Below are 17531 nucleotides of genomic sequence, written 5' to 3'. Positions count from 1 at the left end.
CTAATTCTATTGCTTCTTTCTGTAGCAATGCCTGAATTTCTAGTCCTAGAATCTATATGTTGTTTTGACATATTGTGTGTTTTCGGTGGGACGTTTGGAGGGAATTTGAGAAATTCTATGCAATAACCATGCTGGATAATTGCTAAGACCCAAGTGTCTGTTGTTATTTCCTCCCAATGTGTGTAAAACTTGTTTAGTCTCCCCCCCACAGGTGTTATGTGTTGGGGATTTGTGACCTTGAAGTCACTGTTTGTTTGGAGGAGTTTTGGGACTTTGGAACTTTCCTCTGTTTCTTTGAAACTGTCCTCCTCTATATTGTCCCCGAAAACCTCCCCGCTGATACTGGCTTTGGTAAGTGGGCTTTGTTTGTGAGGTTGTGGCTTCTGTGGTTTGCCCTCGAAACCCCCCTCGAAATTGTGTTTTCCGAAATGTGCCTCTGCTCTGCGGGGAGTAGAGGGCGCCCATGGCTTTGGCCGTGTCAGTGTCTTTTTTAAGTTTTTCAATTGCAGTGTCCACCTCCGGCCCAAACAACTGCTGTCCGATGAATGGCATATTCAGCACAGCTTGCTGTATTTCTGGTTTAAATCCTGATGTACGCAGCCATGCATGTCTCCTGATTGTTACTGCTGTGTTGACAGTTCTAGCAGCTGTGACTGCAGCATCCATTGCTGATCAAATTTGATTATTGGAGATATTTTGTCCCTCTTCGACCACTTGCTGCGCTCTTTTTTGAACCTCCTTTGGCAAGTGTTCAATAAGGTGTTGCATCTCGTCCCAATGGGCCCTATCATATCTGGCTAGCAAAGCTTGCGAATGTGCAATACGCCACTGGTTTGCTGCCTGTGTCGCCACCCTTTTGCCTGCTGCGTCGAATTTTCTACTCTCTTTATCTGGAGGTGGCGCGTCTCCTGAAGTATGAGAGTTGGCTCTTTTGCGCGCTGCTCCAACTACAACAGAGTCTGGTGATAGCTGTTGTGTGATGTACACTGGGTCTGTTGGTGGCGGTTTATATTTTTTATCTACTCTTGGAGTAATGGCTCTCCCTTTGACAGGCTCTTCAAACACCTGTTTGGAGTGTTTTAGCATTCCGGGCAACATTGGCAGACTTTGATATTGACTGTGCGTAGACAGTGTATTAAAAAGGAAGTCGTCTTCAATGGGTTCTGAGTGAAGGCTGACATTGTGAAATGCTGCTGCCCTTGATACCACTTGAATGTAGCCTGTACTATCCTCAGGTGGCGAGGGTCTTGCTGGATAGCACTGAGGACTATTGTCTGACACTGGTGCGTCGTAAAGGTCCCATGCGTCAGGGTCATCTTGACTCATCCCTGTATGTGTTGGGGATTGCATCATTGGTGGAGTGGCTACCGGTGATAGTTGTGGAGAGTGATGTGGGGATGGTGGTGGTGTTATTTGTTTAGCCACTTTTGCTTGTGGCTGTTTGTCCTTGTCCTTGTTTTGGAAGGCAAGTTTTCATTTCATTCTGATTGGGGGAAGAGTGCTGATCTTCCCTGTATCTTTTTGAATAAAGAGCCGCCTTTGCGTGTGATCTGGCTCTATTGTTTGTAATTCCTCTTCAAATCTGTGTGTCTTCATTTGAGAGGACAGTCCTTGTTCCTCTGAATAGGAACTAATTTTCGGTTCGGATGCCGGATGTTTCGGCACCAAAACCTTTTCTGCTGCTTTTTTCGGCTCCGACAAAATCTTTTTGCTTTTCGGCGTCGTGCCCTCTCGGTGCCGACCAACTTTGGTGCCGCTGTCTCGGTGCCGAATCTTTTCGGAGCCACTCTCTCGGGCCCGAGATTGCCGCGTGCCTGTATCTCGACCGGAGTCGGATGACTTCGACACCAGCTCACCCTTTTTCGGTGCCGATGGACGGTCACCTACTTTTCGGGTTAAGCCATGGCCTGTTGGCGGTGGCGTCCCCTGGGCTTTGGCAGTCTTTTTGTGAGTTTTTTGTTTCGACGTCTTACTCACGGTTTTCGGCGTTTCTTCGGGATCAACCTCCTCCGAGTCCGAATCCTGGATGGAGAATTTTTCTTCCTCCTCCTCGAAACACCCTTGTCCTGTCGGCGCCGACGCCATTTGCAGTCTTCTTGCTCTTCGGTCCCTGAATGTCTTCCTCGACCGAAACGCTAGACAGGCCTCACAAGTATCCTCCCTGTGTTCCGGTGACAAACACAAGTTACAGACCAGGTGTTGATCTGTATATGGATACTTGCTATGGCATTTTGGACAGAAGCGGAATGGGGTCCGTTCCATCAGCCTTGAAGAGACACGTGGCTGGGCCGACCAGGCCCCGACGGGAATCAAAAAAACCCAAAGGGCCACCGGAGCTCTTCTCAATTCGGTGTCGATCTGTTGTAACTAACCCGATACCGAACGCAAACAATACCGACGATTTTTCCGAGATTCTAACTAACTTTCCGACCCGAAACACGGAGCGAAAAGGAACACGTCCGAACCCGATGGCGGAAAAAAAACAATCTAAGATGGAGTCGACGGCCATGCGCAATGGAGTCGAAATGGGAGGAGTCCCTCGGTCTCGTGACTCGAAAAGACTTATTCGAAGAAAAACAATTTGTAACACTCCGAGCCCAACACCAGATGGCGGGATGTGCACAGCATGTGTATCTCCAGCTACACATGCCATCGAACATATATTTTTCTATATAAAAAACCTATTGGCCTGGAATTGTCTTCGAGTGTGTGTTTCTCATTTATTGCCTGTGTGTGTACAACAAATGCTTAACACTACCCTCTGATAAGCCTACTGCTCGACCACACTACCACAAAATAAAGCATTAGAATTATCTACTTTTGCCACTATCTTACCTCTAAGGGAAACCCTTGGACTCTGTGCACGCTATTTCTTACTTTGAAATAGTACATACAGAGCCAACTTCCTACAGACTGGAACCCCAGTCCAAGCCTGCAGCCTCTTTCTGCAGGTACCCCTCTACGGCAACCGCCACCGGTGATGAAGCCCAGCAGTCCAAACCATCTCTGCACCCTGAAGCAAGGAGAACAGGACTATTGGTGTCCTTCCGTTTCCCCGAGCATTGCAAGAACTGAACTCGTCGGTGGTTCACCCGGACTGGACTCTTTGTCCATCCCTGGAGCATCTTTCTGACCGGACCGATCCCCATTGACTTACACGGGGCACCCAACGCCCCAGTGCCGCCTAGGTGACCTGTCGGTGTGGCCTTGGACCCTGCCCTGTACTTACCTTATGTCCGGAAGATCAGTCCTTTAAGTTGCTGTGAAGTACCTGTCTGTCATGTATATTTTCTCTCACAGGTTAGGACTGAAGCTTCAGAAAAATGCACAGTCTACTTTTTAAAACTGTTTAAAACTCATTACTCAAAAAGTACTTACCTGACTACGGTGATCTTGGTATCCAAGTTGAAATAAAAGTATGCGTTCTTTTTTTAATAAATTGACGTTGGATTTCTTTATTGAGTGCGTGTCTCACAGTATGAGTATGTACCTTACATGCTTTGCGCTACCCTCCGATACACGTAACTGCTCGGCCACAGTGCCCAGAAGGAGAGTGTTTGGGCTGTCATTTGTGCCTCTGTCGTTCCTTTGGGGTTCGCCTGGAATCTTTGCACAATGCACCTCTTTTGGTCCACTTTATTAGGAGCTTCCTACAATATCTTGCTGCAAGTGACTTGATCTGCATCAGAATTACATGCCTATGCTTCTTTGCCAGCCTTAATCGAGGGCCTAGAAGGCAGGGTAAGCCCATGTTCACCTTTGCATGAGGAACGCTCTTAATGTTATCAACAGCACCTTTCGAGCTCATGGTTGGACTGAGTGCTGGCAACAGACTGACCATCTCATGACCTCTAACTCCTGTCTGCCACAGGATTGTGCCCCAGAACCTTGCAACTGTGCAAGCTCACCCCCACTCTGCTCAACAAAAAAGTTGGCAGGTCTTTTACAGGTTCCTTTTGTTAGCATTCATATCCATCTAAACATATATTGTGGATTTTACAATATGTAATCCAGTAAGAAGTCTCAGGACTGATCACTCTGGATCTGCAATGGCCTTTGATTTCTCAAGATTACATTTACTCAATCAAAACCATTAAGATGGTGGGAAAAAATAATAAGAAAGAAAGCATAAGTTCAAAGGTCATGGTAACAGGATCTTCTTCATGCTGGGAGGATTGAGCCACAAGCACAAAACTGGCCAGAGGACCAGTGCCCACGGGTGCAGCACGGAGGCAGAGGGCCCTTTACCTGACACCGGGGTGATCTGTTGATTCAGCATTCCCATAGGCGTGGGAGGGGGCACGACCCCCATGAGGGCACCAACTGGAGTACTTGCTCGGGGGGAGGCTGCGTTCTGTTGCTGCTGTTGCTGGGCCTGCTGAGCTGCTCGCTCTCTCTCTTGCTGCTCAGCAACCTTTGCTGCTCGCTCTGTAAAAGGGGCACAAAGGGGTGAGATGGTTTTATTAAATAATACCAAAGAACGTTATTTGATGATGCAACGTAACAACAAATACAACAAAGGCACAAGAATGAAAATGTCACTTACCCAGTGTACATCTGTTCGTGGCATCAGTCGCTGAGATTCACATGGTATGCATGAGCTCGCCATCTGGTGTTGGGTCGGAGTGTTACAAGTTGTTTTTCTTCGAAGAAGTGTTTTCGAGTCACGGGACCGAGTGACTCCACCTTCTGTGCTCATTGCGCATGGGCGTCGACTCCATCTTCGATTGTTTTCCCCGCAGAGGGTGAGGTAGGAGTTGTACTATAGTAATAGTGCCCGCGCAATGAAAATGTAAGTATGTACCTATTAAAGGATTAAGTAATATATATACAAATGTACAAAATTGAAGGTAACTTCTGAACTGCTACAGGCTTCCGGGGAGGTGGGTGGGTCCATGTGAATCTCAGCGACTGATGCCACGAACAGATGTACACTGGGTAAGTGACATTTTCAGTTCGATGGCATCTGTCGCTGTAGATACACATGGTATGCATAGACTAGTAAGCAGTTAGTTCCCCATAAGCGGTGGTTTAGCCTGTAGGAGTAGAAGTTGTCTGAAATAGAGTTCTTAATACAGCTTGACCTACTGTAGCTTGTTGTGCGGATAGCACATCTATACAGTAGTGTTTGGTGAATGTGTGAGGCGTAGACCAAGTGGCTGCCTTACAAATTTCTTGCATTGGGATGTTTCCTAAAAAGGCCATTGAAGCACCTTTTTTCCTTGTTGAATGTGCCCTGGGAGTAATGGGCAGTTGTCTTTTTGCTTTAAGGTAGCAGATTTGGATGCATTTAACTATCCATCTGGCTATACCTTGTTTTGATATTGGGTTACCTGCATGAGGTTTTTGGAATGCAATAAATAGCTGTTTAGTTTTTCTGATGTTCTTCGTTCTGTCAATGTAGTACATTAATGCTCTTTTGACATCTAATGTATGTAGTGCTCTTTCAGCCACAGAATCTGGCTGTGGGAAGAATACTGGTAGTTCTACCGTTTGATTTAGATGGAATGGAGAAATAACTTTTGGTAAAAATTTTGGATTAGGTCGTAGGACGACCTTATTTTTATGTATTTGTATAAAAGGTTCTTGTGTTGTGAACGCTTGAATTTCACTTACTCTTCTTAGAGATGTAATGGCGATGAGAAAGGCAACTTTCCAGGTGAGGAATTGTATTCCGCAAGAGTGCATGGGTTCGAAAGGTGGGCCCATGAGTCTTGTTAGAACCACGTTTAGGTTCCATGAAGGAACAGGTGGTGTTCTTGGTGGTATAATTCTTTTAAGCCCTTCTATGAATGCTTTGATAACTGGTATCCTATACAAGGAAGTTGAATATGTAGTTTGCAGGTATGCAGATATTGCTGCAAGGTGTATTTTAATAGAAGAGAAGGCTAGCTTTGCTTTTTGTAAATGGAGCAAGTAATTTACTATATGTTTTGGAGTTGCCTCTAGTGGTTGTATCTGATTATGATGGCAGTACCAAACAAATCTTTTCCACTTACTTGCGTAGCAGTGTCTAGTGGATGGCCTTCTGGCCTGCTTTATGACTTCCATACACTCTTGGCTAAGTTGTAAGTGTCCGAATTCTAGGATCTCAGGAGCCAGATTGCTAGATTCAGCGATGCTGGGTCCGGGTGTCTGATCTGTTGGTTGTGTTGCGTTAACAGATCTGGTTTGTTGGGCAGTTTGATGTGTGGTACTACAGACAGATCTAGCAGTGTTGTGTACCAGGGTTGTCTTGCCCACGTTGGTGCTATTAAAATGAGTTTGAGTTTGTTTTGACTCAATTTGTTTACTAGGTAAGGAAGGAGAGGGAGAGGAGGAAAAGCGTAAGCAAATATTCCTGACCAGTTCATCCATAGGGCATTGCCTTAGGATTGCTTGTGTGGGTATCTGGACGCGAAGTTTTGGCATTTTGCGTTCTCTTTTGTTGCAAATAAGTCTATTTGTGGTGTTCCCCAGAGTGTGAAGTAGGTGTTCAGAATTTGTGGGTGGATTTCCCATTCGTGGACTTGCTGGTGATCTCGAGAGAGATTGTCTGCCAGCTGATTCTGGATCCCCGGAATAAACTGTGCTATTAGACCAATTTGATGGTGGATTGCCCACTTCCATATTTTTTGAGCTAACAAGCTTAACTGCGTTGAATGTGTTCCTCCTTGTTTGTTTAGATAATACATCGTTGTCATGTTGTCTGTTTTGACAAGGATGTATTTGTGGGTTATGATTGGTTGGAAAGCTTTTAGTGCTTGAAAAACTGCTAATAATTCTAGATGATTTATATGCAGTTTTGTTTGATGTATGTTCCATTGTCCTCTTATGTTGTGTTGATTGAGATGTGCTCCCCACCCTGTCATGGAAGCATCTGTTGTTATTACGTACTGTGGCACTGGGTCTTGGAAAGGCCGCCCTCTGTTTAAATTTATACTGTTCCACCATAGAAGCGATAGGTAAGTTTGGCGGTCTAGCAACACCAGATCTAGAAGGTGACCCTGTGCTTGAGACCACTGTGAGGCTAGGCACTGTTGTAAGGGCCTCATGTGCAGTCTTGCGTTTGGGACAATGGCTATGCATGAGGACATCATGCCTAGGAGCTGTAGTATTGTTCTTGCTTGTATTGTTTGGTTTGGAGACATGTGTTGAATGACCCTGTTGAAATTGTGGATCCTTTGTGGAGTTGGCGTTGCTACTCCTTTTGTCGTGTCTATTATGGCTCCTAGATATTGCTGTACTTTGCTTGGCAGAATGTTTGATTTTGCAAAGTTGACGGTGAACCCTAGATTGTAGAGGGTTTGTATGACTTGATTTGTGTGGTTTGAGCATTGTGTGAGCGAACTGGTTTTGATTAGCCAGTCGTCTAGATACGGGAACACATGTATTTGCTGCCTTCTGATGTGTGCAGCGACTACTGCTAGGCATTTTGTGAATACTCTTGGAGCGGTTGTTAAACCAAAAGGCAATACTTTGAATTGGTAATGTATTCCTTTGAATACAAACCTTAGATATTTCCTGTGTGATTGATGTATTGGTATATGGAAATATGCGTCCTTGAGGTCTAGGGTTGTCATGTAGTCGTGTTTTCTGAGCAATGGTAACACTTCTTGTAGTGTGACCATGTGAAAGTGGTCTGATTTGATGAATGTGTTTACTACCCTGAGGTCTAGAATTGGTCTCAGTGTTTCGTCCTTTTTTGGTATCAAGAAGTACAGTGAATAAACTCCTGTGTTTATTTGTGTGCTTGGTACTAATTCTATTGCATTTTTTTGCAGTAGTGCTTGAACTTCTATCTCTAGAAGCTGTGAATGGTATTTTGATAAATTTTGTGATTTTGGTGGTATGTCTGGAGGGAATTGCATGAATTCTATGCAATAACCATGTTGGATAATTGCTAGGACCCATGTGTCTGTAGTTATTTTGTCCCATGCTTCGTAATATTGATGTATCCTCCCCCCCACTGGTGTTGTGTGGGAGGGGTGAGTGACGTGTGAGTCACTGCTTGTTGGTAGTGGTTTTGGGGCTTTGAAATCTTCCTCTATTTCTAGGAAATTGCCCCCCTCTATACTGGCCCCGAAAACCTCCCCTGTACTGTCCCTGGTAGGTGGGCGGTGCGGACTGTGAGGTGCTAGCTTGTGTGGCCTGACCCCGAAACCCTCCTCTAAAAGGTGTTTTGCGGAAGGTGTTATAAGATCCTCTGCTCTGCGGGGAGTAGAGTGCGCCCATGGCCTTGGCAGTGTCAGTGTCCTTCTTGAGCTTTTCTATGGCTGTGTCGACCTCCGGACCGAACAGAAGTTTCTCGTTTACTGGCATGTTAAGCACTGCCTGCTGAATTTCTGGCTTGAATCCAGACGTTCTGAGCCATGCGTGCCTACGGATGGTAACCGACGTATTAATGGTTCTTGCGGCCGTGTCTGCTGCATCCATGGAGGAGCGTATTTGATTGTTGGAAATGTTTTGACCCTCCTCAACAACCTGTTTTGCTCTTTTTTGCAGATCTTTTGGGAGATGTTCAATGAGATGCTGCATCTCATCCCAGTGGGCTCTGTCGTATCGCGCTAGCAGCGCTTGTGAATTTGCGATGCGCCACTGGTTTGCTGCTTGGACAGCAACCCTCTTCCCGGCTGCATCGAACTTCCTACTTTCTTTATCTGGGGGAGGTGCATCCCCAGAAGTGTGTGAGTTTGCCCGTTTTCTGGCAGCCCCTACCACCACAGAGTCTGGTGGCAGCTGAGAGGTGATGAATACAGGGTCCGTAGGAGGCGCCTTATACTTTTTGTCCACCCTAGGCGTCACTGCCCTACTTTTAACTGGCTCCTTGAAAATGTCCTTTGCATGGCGTAGCATGCCTGGGAGCATCGGCAGGCTTTGGTAGGAGCTGTGGGTTGAGGAGAGGGTGTTAAATAAAAAATCATCCTCTACTTGTTCCGAGTGTAGTTCCACATTATGGAATAATGCTGCTCTAGCCACCACTTGTGAGTAGGCTGTGCTGTCTTCCGGTGGTGATGGCCTAGTTGGGTATGTGTCTGGGCTGTTATCAGACACTGGTGCGTCATACAAGTCCCACGCATCCTGATCTTGGTCATCGTGGCTCATGGCGGTGTGAGCTGGCGAATGTGACGGGGTGTAAGTTGGCGAAGCCGGAGTTACAGGTGGAGGCGAGGGAGGAGGTGTTACCTTTTGTGCTGTTTGTTGCTGAGGAGTAAACTGAAGCGTTCTCTTTCGTTTGACAGGTGGAAGGGTACTGATCTTCCCAGTCCCCTGCTGAATAAAGATACGCTTTTGCGTGTGATCCACGTCAGTGGATTGCAGTTCTTGTTCAAAGCTATGTTTCTTCATTTGAGAAGACATAGAATGCTCTTCAGTGTAGGAGCCAGAAACAGGGTCTGATGTCGCTTTTTTCGGCTCCGAAAACCCAGTCGATTTTTTCGGCTCCGAGGTAACCTTCCTCTTTTTCTGTGCCGAAAATTCTTGGCCTCTATGGTCTTCGGCGCCACTGTCTCGGCGTCGATCCGTGTCGACACCGAACTCTCGGTGTCGATGCTTCTGTTTAGCACTCTCTCGGTCCCGAGGAGGCTGCGTGCCGGTGTCTCGACCGAAGTCGGACGATCTCGACACTGAATGGGCCTTTTTCGGTGCCGATTGTTGGTCACCGAGAATTTGGGTGGAGCCATGGCCGGTTGGCAGTGGCGTCCCCTGGGCCTTCTTTCCTTTTTTAAGGTTTGATCTCGACGTCTTACTCACAGTTCTTGTAGAGTGTAGCTCGTCGGAGTCTGAGTCCTGGATGGAAAAGGATTCCTCCTGTTCCTCTTCTGTCTCGAACTGTCGACGCTCTTTTGGCGTGGACGCCATCTGGAGTCTTCTCGCTCGACGGTCGCGCAGAGTTTTTCGGGACCGGAACGCCCGACAGGCCTCACAGGATTCTTCGCTGTGCTCGGGTGACAGGCACAGATTACAGACCGAGTGTAGGTCCGTATAAGGATATTTGTTGTGGCATTCGGGGCAGAATCGAAACGGGGTCCGATCCATCGGCGTTGTCCTCCACGCGGTCGGGCCGACTAGGCCCCGACGGGGTGCCGAAATCTACCCCGAAGGGCACCGAGGCGCTTCGATGTTCAACGCGTCGTCGTATGTGTCTATCTCTAACCGGATCGCAACGATACCGTCGAAAATCTTCCGTCTTCAGCTATCTTTCCGTTCCGAAACTCGGAGCGACAGGAACACGTCCGAACCCGATGGCGGAAAGAAAACAATCGAAGATGGAGTCGACGCCCATGCGCAATGAGCACAGAAGGTGGAGTCACTCGGTCCCGTGACTCGAAAACACTTCTTCGAAGAAAAACAACTTGTAACACTCCGACCCAACACCAGATGGCGAGCTCATGCATACCATGTGTATCTACAGCGACAGATGCCATCGAACATGTGCTTTCTATTTCTAACAGTGACCCAGGACGCTCTGCAGAATGCTTGAGTAATGGCGGGCGCCCAATAAAAGAGACCCCCCCCCTTGTGTGCCTTTCACTGGACAATAAAAACGTAGCCCCTCTAATTGCTAGGAGCGAGTGCAGGTTACCAATTCTAATGTGATAAAGTGCATGCAAATCTTTACTTCGTAGCTGAACATTTGTTAGTTGATTAGGAGGACAATATTTGGATCGAGAAGGTGGTAATAATCTGACATAAGGTTTCTATAAACAATGATAAATCCTTAGAGATCTTCAAAGGTGATCTGCTCTTAACGCCGTGCATGGGAGCGATGTGTTGAAGAGCTCCACCTTTGAGCAAATTCTAACAAAGATACAGAGCCATGAATTCTGTATATTCCTGGTTAACCCACTCTATGATAACAATTCAGAGGTGACAATATCTGCAAATAAATGCAAGTCCTTCCGGCTCCCTTTGCTCTATCGATAGACAAGATTTCTTAGTCATAAAGAACCCTTTATCTGCTGGTCCGCCTGAAGGATTCTTTACACATATTTCACTTCTCTGGAGGTTCTTCATCTTCATCTTTGTCCAAGGACAGATGACATTTTACATACACCTGCTATGTTGAACAGTCCACAAGAAACCTGAGACATAAGGAAAGACATACTTTGGGAACGGCTACTCAGGTGTCGACAGTCAGGACTTGCCTTCATAGTCCGCCTTCTTGATGGCCTCCAGGTTCCTCCACTCGGTGCCCACCAGCCGGCTGAGCTCTCCGAAGGAATAATCCGGGTGCTGAGCTTTGATCACGGCTCGCATCTCGCTGCTGAACAGAATGTAGCCGCTCATGTTGATCTTCCTCTTCGCCCCATCCTTCTTCAGGCTGCTCTTGGAGGACTTCGGAGTGGACTAGAAAAGGGAGGGCAGCGTCAAGATAGTTTGCATTTTGTGCACAGAGAGCTTGGGTAGATAATATGTTTTCAGTCTAGTTGTGCCAACAGATCACATGGGGTTCAGGCAAAAAAGAAAAACAGGCAGCAGAGAATACCTTTTAACTGAAAGTTTAACACCTTTGTTTTAGGAGAGAAAACTCATGCATCAGAAGCCAACTTGGTAAAGCAAAAGATTTGCTTTTTAAGAAAACGTATCATGGAACTGGAGGTCGAAGCAGTCAGGCACAGAACCTCAATTAAGAACTCATTAGTAAATAAGAATTAAGGGCTTGCTTCATCTTTTACTCCTCTATACAAAAGCAGTAAAAATGTGCAGGTGACGCATGCTAAACAACTGATGAGACCAGCAAGCAGGTTCCTAACAAGACAAGGCCCTCTATGCACAGGGGGCGCTTCGGACACGTCCCGTTTGTGCATCCACCAAAGGACTGAGAAGCAGCAATACCACAAATCCCATTCCACCCGAGGTGCAACCTTCCCCTGAGCACTTATGTACATGGTTTCTGGCCTTAGTCTCCAAAATTACCTTTGAGTGGTCTATGGACATTTTGGGTAAATTGGCTCCTCTCTCCGCCGTCTTGCGAGGATCCTCATCTTGCCTTTGACTTTCTGTCTGCTCTGGGGGGTGCCTGACCGATGACGCCAGGAGTACGGTGCCCTGATTTAGTGTTTTCAAACACTAATTGTAAATGATTAAAAGACAAGGATTTCTTTTTTTTTTTAAACTGTTTTCGCATTTGACCAGACAAACTTCAGTGGATTTGTGGGAAGTGACTGAAATACGGGTAAGGTGAGAAAACGCAGAGGACAGAAGAGCTACATGGTATTGCTGCTTGAAGAGGGATGCCCCGACACCACCCAAAGGTTATCGATCTTTGAGACCCCCACTTGCCCCATGCAACCACACCCAGTGCACGGGCCACCACCACACTACCGTGGACGTTTCAAGGGACACGTGATACAATGGGGAAGATTCCAAGGGGACGTTTTACCTGGACAATCTGCTGGTGGCACCTGGTCTGCACCTTAGCGTTGATGCAAAGGAACATGGGACCGCTTGCACTGATCATTGCACAGTCTTCCAGGTAGCCTTACAGACCGGGCACCCAATCACGAAGCTCCTTACTGGAGTCTGACCATGACTATGAAGACACGCATCCTTAAGCTAACGGAGAACTGGATGCAGCCTTTTTTTAGTGACTGCTCTTCAGAGGCCAACAAGCAGTCAGATTTTAGATGCCTCCTTAAAAAAAGACCCACTTGGGGGTCAGCTATGCCATAGAAAGCACCATGAAAAGCCTTCCAAACAAAGTCAACACGTCAATAACGGGTGTTCCCGCACAGGATCGGCCCCCCTCTAATTAACTATAGAACAAAAAGATTAAACATTGGAAGAAACAGCAATAGGAAAACTCCTAAATTATTTCCAGAGGGAACAAAAAAAACACTTGAAATATTTTCTCTGTAAATAAGTTTTTTCCTGGGCCTTAAATCTGGGTCTGTTGCTACCAGGTGCCACCTACCACCTTCGCGGCGCAGAACACACTTAAACAGGGCTGTGCGCTGGTCATGGAACAAACAGGGAGACAAGAGGGTCAACAGTGGAAGGGATGTAGTCAAAGGTCATAGAATGGAACTTATCAGACAAGGAAAAAAATCACCATTCAAAAAGATCTGTGCGGAGTTGCATGGAAACATTGCAGAGGAATATTGCGTCTAAGCATGCAGTGCCTCATCTCAGTACCCGAGCAGCCATATAGGAGAGAACTGGAGCATTCAGTCAGGAGAACATAATTACCAGCAACTCAAAGCACAATATAAAATTCAGTAACGACAAACTGAAACATAACCATCAGGTCAATGTGGCCTACCGCAGACAGCACCATGAAGTAAACAGAAGTAAAACAGAAAGAACATGAACATTACTTGAAAACCATCTATGATAAGTCAGCTCTTCCAATTTGAATAGCAGGTGAATCTCTGGCAAACGGCTTCCAGTCACTCTCAGGTTAATTACAAAGTTTACGAAGTCGTACACATCCTGAACATATAATAATTTCAAACCAACAAAAAAAAAAAAAATGAAGGTGAAATCCAAACTTCATATTCTTGACCAAAATGGCCCTGGTCATCATGTGTGCGACAACATATGCATTACACATTATAACTCCCAATGTAACTGTACAGGTATACTCTCATGCGTTATTACAACATATGCATTACACATTATAACTCCCAATGCAACTGTACAGGTATACTCTCATGCATCAGGTGTTATTACAACACATAGATTACAATTCCCAATGCACCCGTACAGGTATACTCTCATGCGTCAGGCGTTATAACAACACATGCATTACACATGATAATTCCCAATGCACCCATACAGATACACATGATTACATAATATGATCCCCAGTGTACCTGTACAGGTATACTCTTGTTTCAGGCGTTATTACAACACATACATTACACAATATAATTTCCAATGCACCCGTACAGGTATACTCTCATGCTTCAGGCGTTATTACAACACATACATTACACAATATAATTCCCAATCCACCTGTACATGTATCCTTCTCTCTTTAGACATACAACACATACATTACACATTATAATTCCCAATGTGCCCATACAGGTATACTGACTTGCTTCAGGCATTATTACAACACATGCATTACATTTTATAATCCCCAATGCACCCATACAGGTATACGCTCATACTTCAGGCATCTTGACAACACGTACATTACACATTATAATTCCCAATGCACCCGTACAGGTATACGCTCATACTTCAGGCGTCTTTACAACACATACATTACACATTATAATTCCCAATGCACCCGTACAGGTATCCTTCTCTCTTTAGACATACAACACATACATTACAATTCCCAATGTGCCCGTACATGTATACTCTCATTCTTCAGGCGTTATTACAACACATACATTACAGATTATAATTCCCAATGCATCTGTACAGGTATACAGTCTTGGTTCAGGCATTATTACAACACATGCATTACACTTTATAATCCCCAATGCACCCGTACGGGTATACGCTCATACTTCAGGCGTCTTTACAACACATACATTACACATTATAATTCTCAATGCACCCGTACAGGTATACTCTCATACTTCACGTGTTATTACAACACATACATTACACAATATAATTTCCAATGCACCCGTACAGGTATACTCTCATGCGTCAGGCGTTATTACAACACATGCATTACACATTATAATTCCCAATGCACCCGTACCTTACACATGATTACATAATATGATCCCCAGTGTACCTGTACAGGTATACTCATGCGTCAGGCGTTATTACAACATATGCATTACACATTATAACTCCCAATACAACTGTCCGAGTATACTCTCATGCGTCAGGCGTTATTACAACACATACATTATAATTCCCAATGCACCGGTACAGGTATACTCTCATGCGTCAGGCGTTATTACAACATATGCATTACACATTATAACTCCCAATGCAAATGTACAGGTATACTCTCATGCGTCAGGCGTTATTACAACACATGCATTACACATTATAATTCCCAATGCACCCGTACAGATACACATGATTACATAATATGATCCCCAGTGAACCTGTACAGGTATACTCATGCGTCAGGCGTTATTACAACATATGCATTACACATTATAACTCCCAATACAACTGTCCGAGTATACTCTCAGGCGTTATTACAACACATACATTATAATTCCCAATGCACCGGTACAGGTATACTCATGCGTCAGGCGTTATTACAACATATGCATTACACATTATAACTCCCAATGCAACTGTACAGGTATACTCTCATGCATCAGGTGTTATTACAACACATGCATTACAATTCCAAATGCACCCGTACAGGTATACTCTCATGCGTCAGGCGTTATTACAACACATACATTACACATTATAATTCCCAATCCACCCGTACAGGTATCCTTCTCTCTTTAGACATACAGCATATACATTACACATTATAATTCCCAATGTGCCCATACATGTATACTGTCTTGCTTCAGGCGTTATTACAACACATGCATTACACATTATAGTTCCCAATGCACCCGTACAGGTATACGCTCATACTTCAGGCATCTTTACAACACATACATTACACATTATAATTCCCAATGCACCCGTACAGGTATACGCTCATGCTTCAGGCGTCGTTACAACACTTACATTACACATTATAGTTCCCAATGCACCCGTACAGATATACTTTCAAGCTTCAGGCGTTCTTACAACACATGCATTACACATTATAGTTCCCAATGCACCCGTACAGGTATACTTTCATGATTCAGGCGTTATTACAACACATGCATTAAACATTATGATTCCCAATGCGCCTGTACAGATACACATGATTACATAATATGATCTCCAGTGTACCTGTATAGGTATACTCTCATGCTTCGGGCGTACAACACATACATTATATATTGTAATTCCCAGGGTCCAGGTACTCCACCTCCACCTCCACCTCCTTCAATCATTCACCCAATGGGGTAAAACACAATCTAAAGCAAGATGTGTGTCCTGGTGTAAGGTTGGTCTCCGGGAGGAGTCATAAGTTAACCGGACACCGAAAACCTCTCCACAGAAAACCAGATTGTAATGTTCACGAGCAACGATTAGTGGTAGGAATATGCGAACAATGTGATCAACAGCAGGACATGCTACGAACTGTAGTTTATCTCTGCCAGAAAGCCCGGACAGTGATTCAATCGGTTTGGCCGGGTTCTCCCCCGTGATTAGGTCTTTGAAGAGGTGTGACAAATTCTTGCAAAAAGATTAAATGCTTGGTCCTGCCAAGAGAGATGCTGGGAATAGTTCATCACTGCTCAACTATCCCACATATCATGGAAGAGGGGAATAAACAGAAACAGCAGATGGGCAAACTGGAGGGTCCACGATTGCATAGTGATACTATCAGGTGCTGTTCTGCAAAGGGTGCCTTTGAAGCTATGTTCCCGACCTCACTTTAGCTCCCGACCAACGGACTTTAGCGTTGATTTTCTAGTGGTTGATGACAGATGTTTCTCATTCTGATAACCTCACACCTGACGGGGGCAGAAGGAGGGGGGTGGTCGAAGAGCAGCACAGAAAGGGAAGGACATTCTGCCCTTTTGAAAGGCCCCTAGCAGAAGAAGTCTCTAACCTTCGATAAGGCTCATTCTGGTAAATATTCTAATTACAGATTCCTCACCTAAAAATCTACCCAAGACTGAATCAAGAAAACTTTGGAGCACTGGCTATAGGTGGTGTGATGTGGGTCAGCAGTGACACCATAAAGACAATGAAGTAATACAGCAGAGTGCATATGTAAGCATCGCTCCGTGTGCTGACGTCAGCTTTTCGTCTTTCCCCTTCTGGGCCCTCCGACGTGGAACATGAACAATTGCAGGTAACCGTGTCCCCATCAACAGAGTTTTTTAGGCATAGACACGGTCACTTCAAAGAATGGAGAGCTGGGAGGACAGCAAAGAATATGCAGTTAGAGTTTCCACCAGAAAAAGCATTACCTAAGGTAGGTACCTTGTTCTACTGAATGATACTTCCAACCACAGAAAGCTCGCCTTAGAACAGATCCCAACGCAGAACTTCTGAATGGTGTCTGTGAGGAGTGGATCCAAACCAAAATCCTGCAAAATAGAAAGGAGCAAAAGGTCCTGCGCCCCGGACATGGCTGTTAAGGCAGTAGTGTTTCATGAACATATGCACCAAAGCCCATGTCGCTGTTTCGCAGATATCAAGATCGGGTTCCCATCTCGCCAAAGCAGTGATGGCAGCGTTATCTAGATATTGGATCTGAGGGGTCTTGCTTCTTGGCCAGTGCACAGAAGATCTTGATGCAGAGTAATACTGACCTCAACAGCGGCCTCTTCTGGGCGGCCTTCACATGGTTTGATTTAAAAAAAATCTCACAAAACGCTTATTCATCCGATGATCCACAGCACAAAAAATGTACAAACCTGAAGCACTTTTAGGGGGCACATGATGGAGAATTTCATCTTTGGAGGTATGAGGGGAGTAAAGAATGTTGGCGACTGCCAGAGTGGGAGGGAGTCACAACTTTTGGTAAATGTACCACTCGAGTCCCCAGCATCAAT

General features: G+C 45.4%; 1 protein-coding gene across 14 annotated transcripts in view; it reads right to left on the bottom strand.

The window, feature by feature from the left end:
* The window catches only part of PBRM1 (polybromo 1), a 338709-nt gene that overhangs the window by 40545 nt on the left and 280633 nt on the right, over nucleotides 1–17531 (bottom strand). For 7 of the 14 annotated variants that reach the window (XM_069206081.1, XM_069206082.1, XM_069206071.1 and 4 more), the window contains exons 25-27: nucleotides 11899–12051; nucleotides 11127–11328; nucleotides 4249–4428 (exon numbers count right to left, since the gene is read on the bottom strand). In XM_069206081.1, the coding sequence (XP_069062182.1) occupies nucleotides 4249–4428; nucleotides 11127–11328; nucleotides 11899–12051 (535 nt within the window). The remainder of the gene's footprint in view (nucleotides 1–4248; nucleotides 4429–11126; nucleotides 11329–11898; nucleotides 12052–17531) is intronic. The other 7 variants (XM_069206075.1, XM_069206079.1, XM_069206083.1 and 4 more) reach the window with 1 other exon arrangement.

The sequence above is a fragment of the Pleurodeles waltl genome, chromosome 9 (genome assembly GCF_031143425.1).
Source record: "Pleurodeles waltl isolate 20211129_DDA chromosome 9, aPleWal1.hap1.20221129, whole genome shotgun sequence".
NCBI lineage: Eukaryota > Metazoa > Chordata > Amphibia > Caudata > Salamandridae > Pleurodeles > Pleurodeles waltl.
Note: the sequence above shows the minus strand (reverse complement) of the source record. Positions and strands in the feature narration are given on the sequence as shown.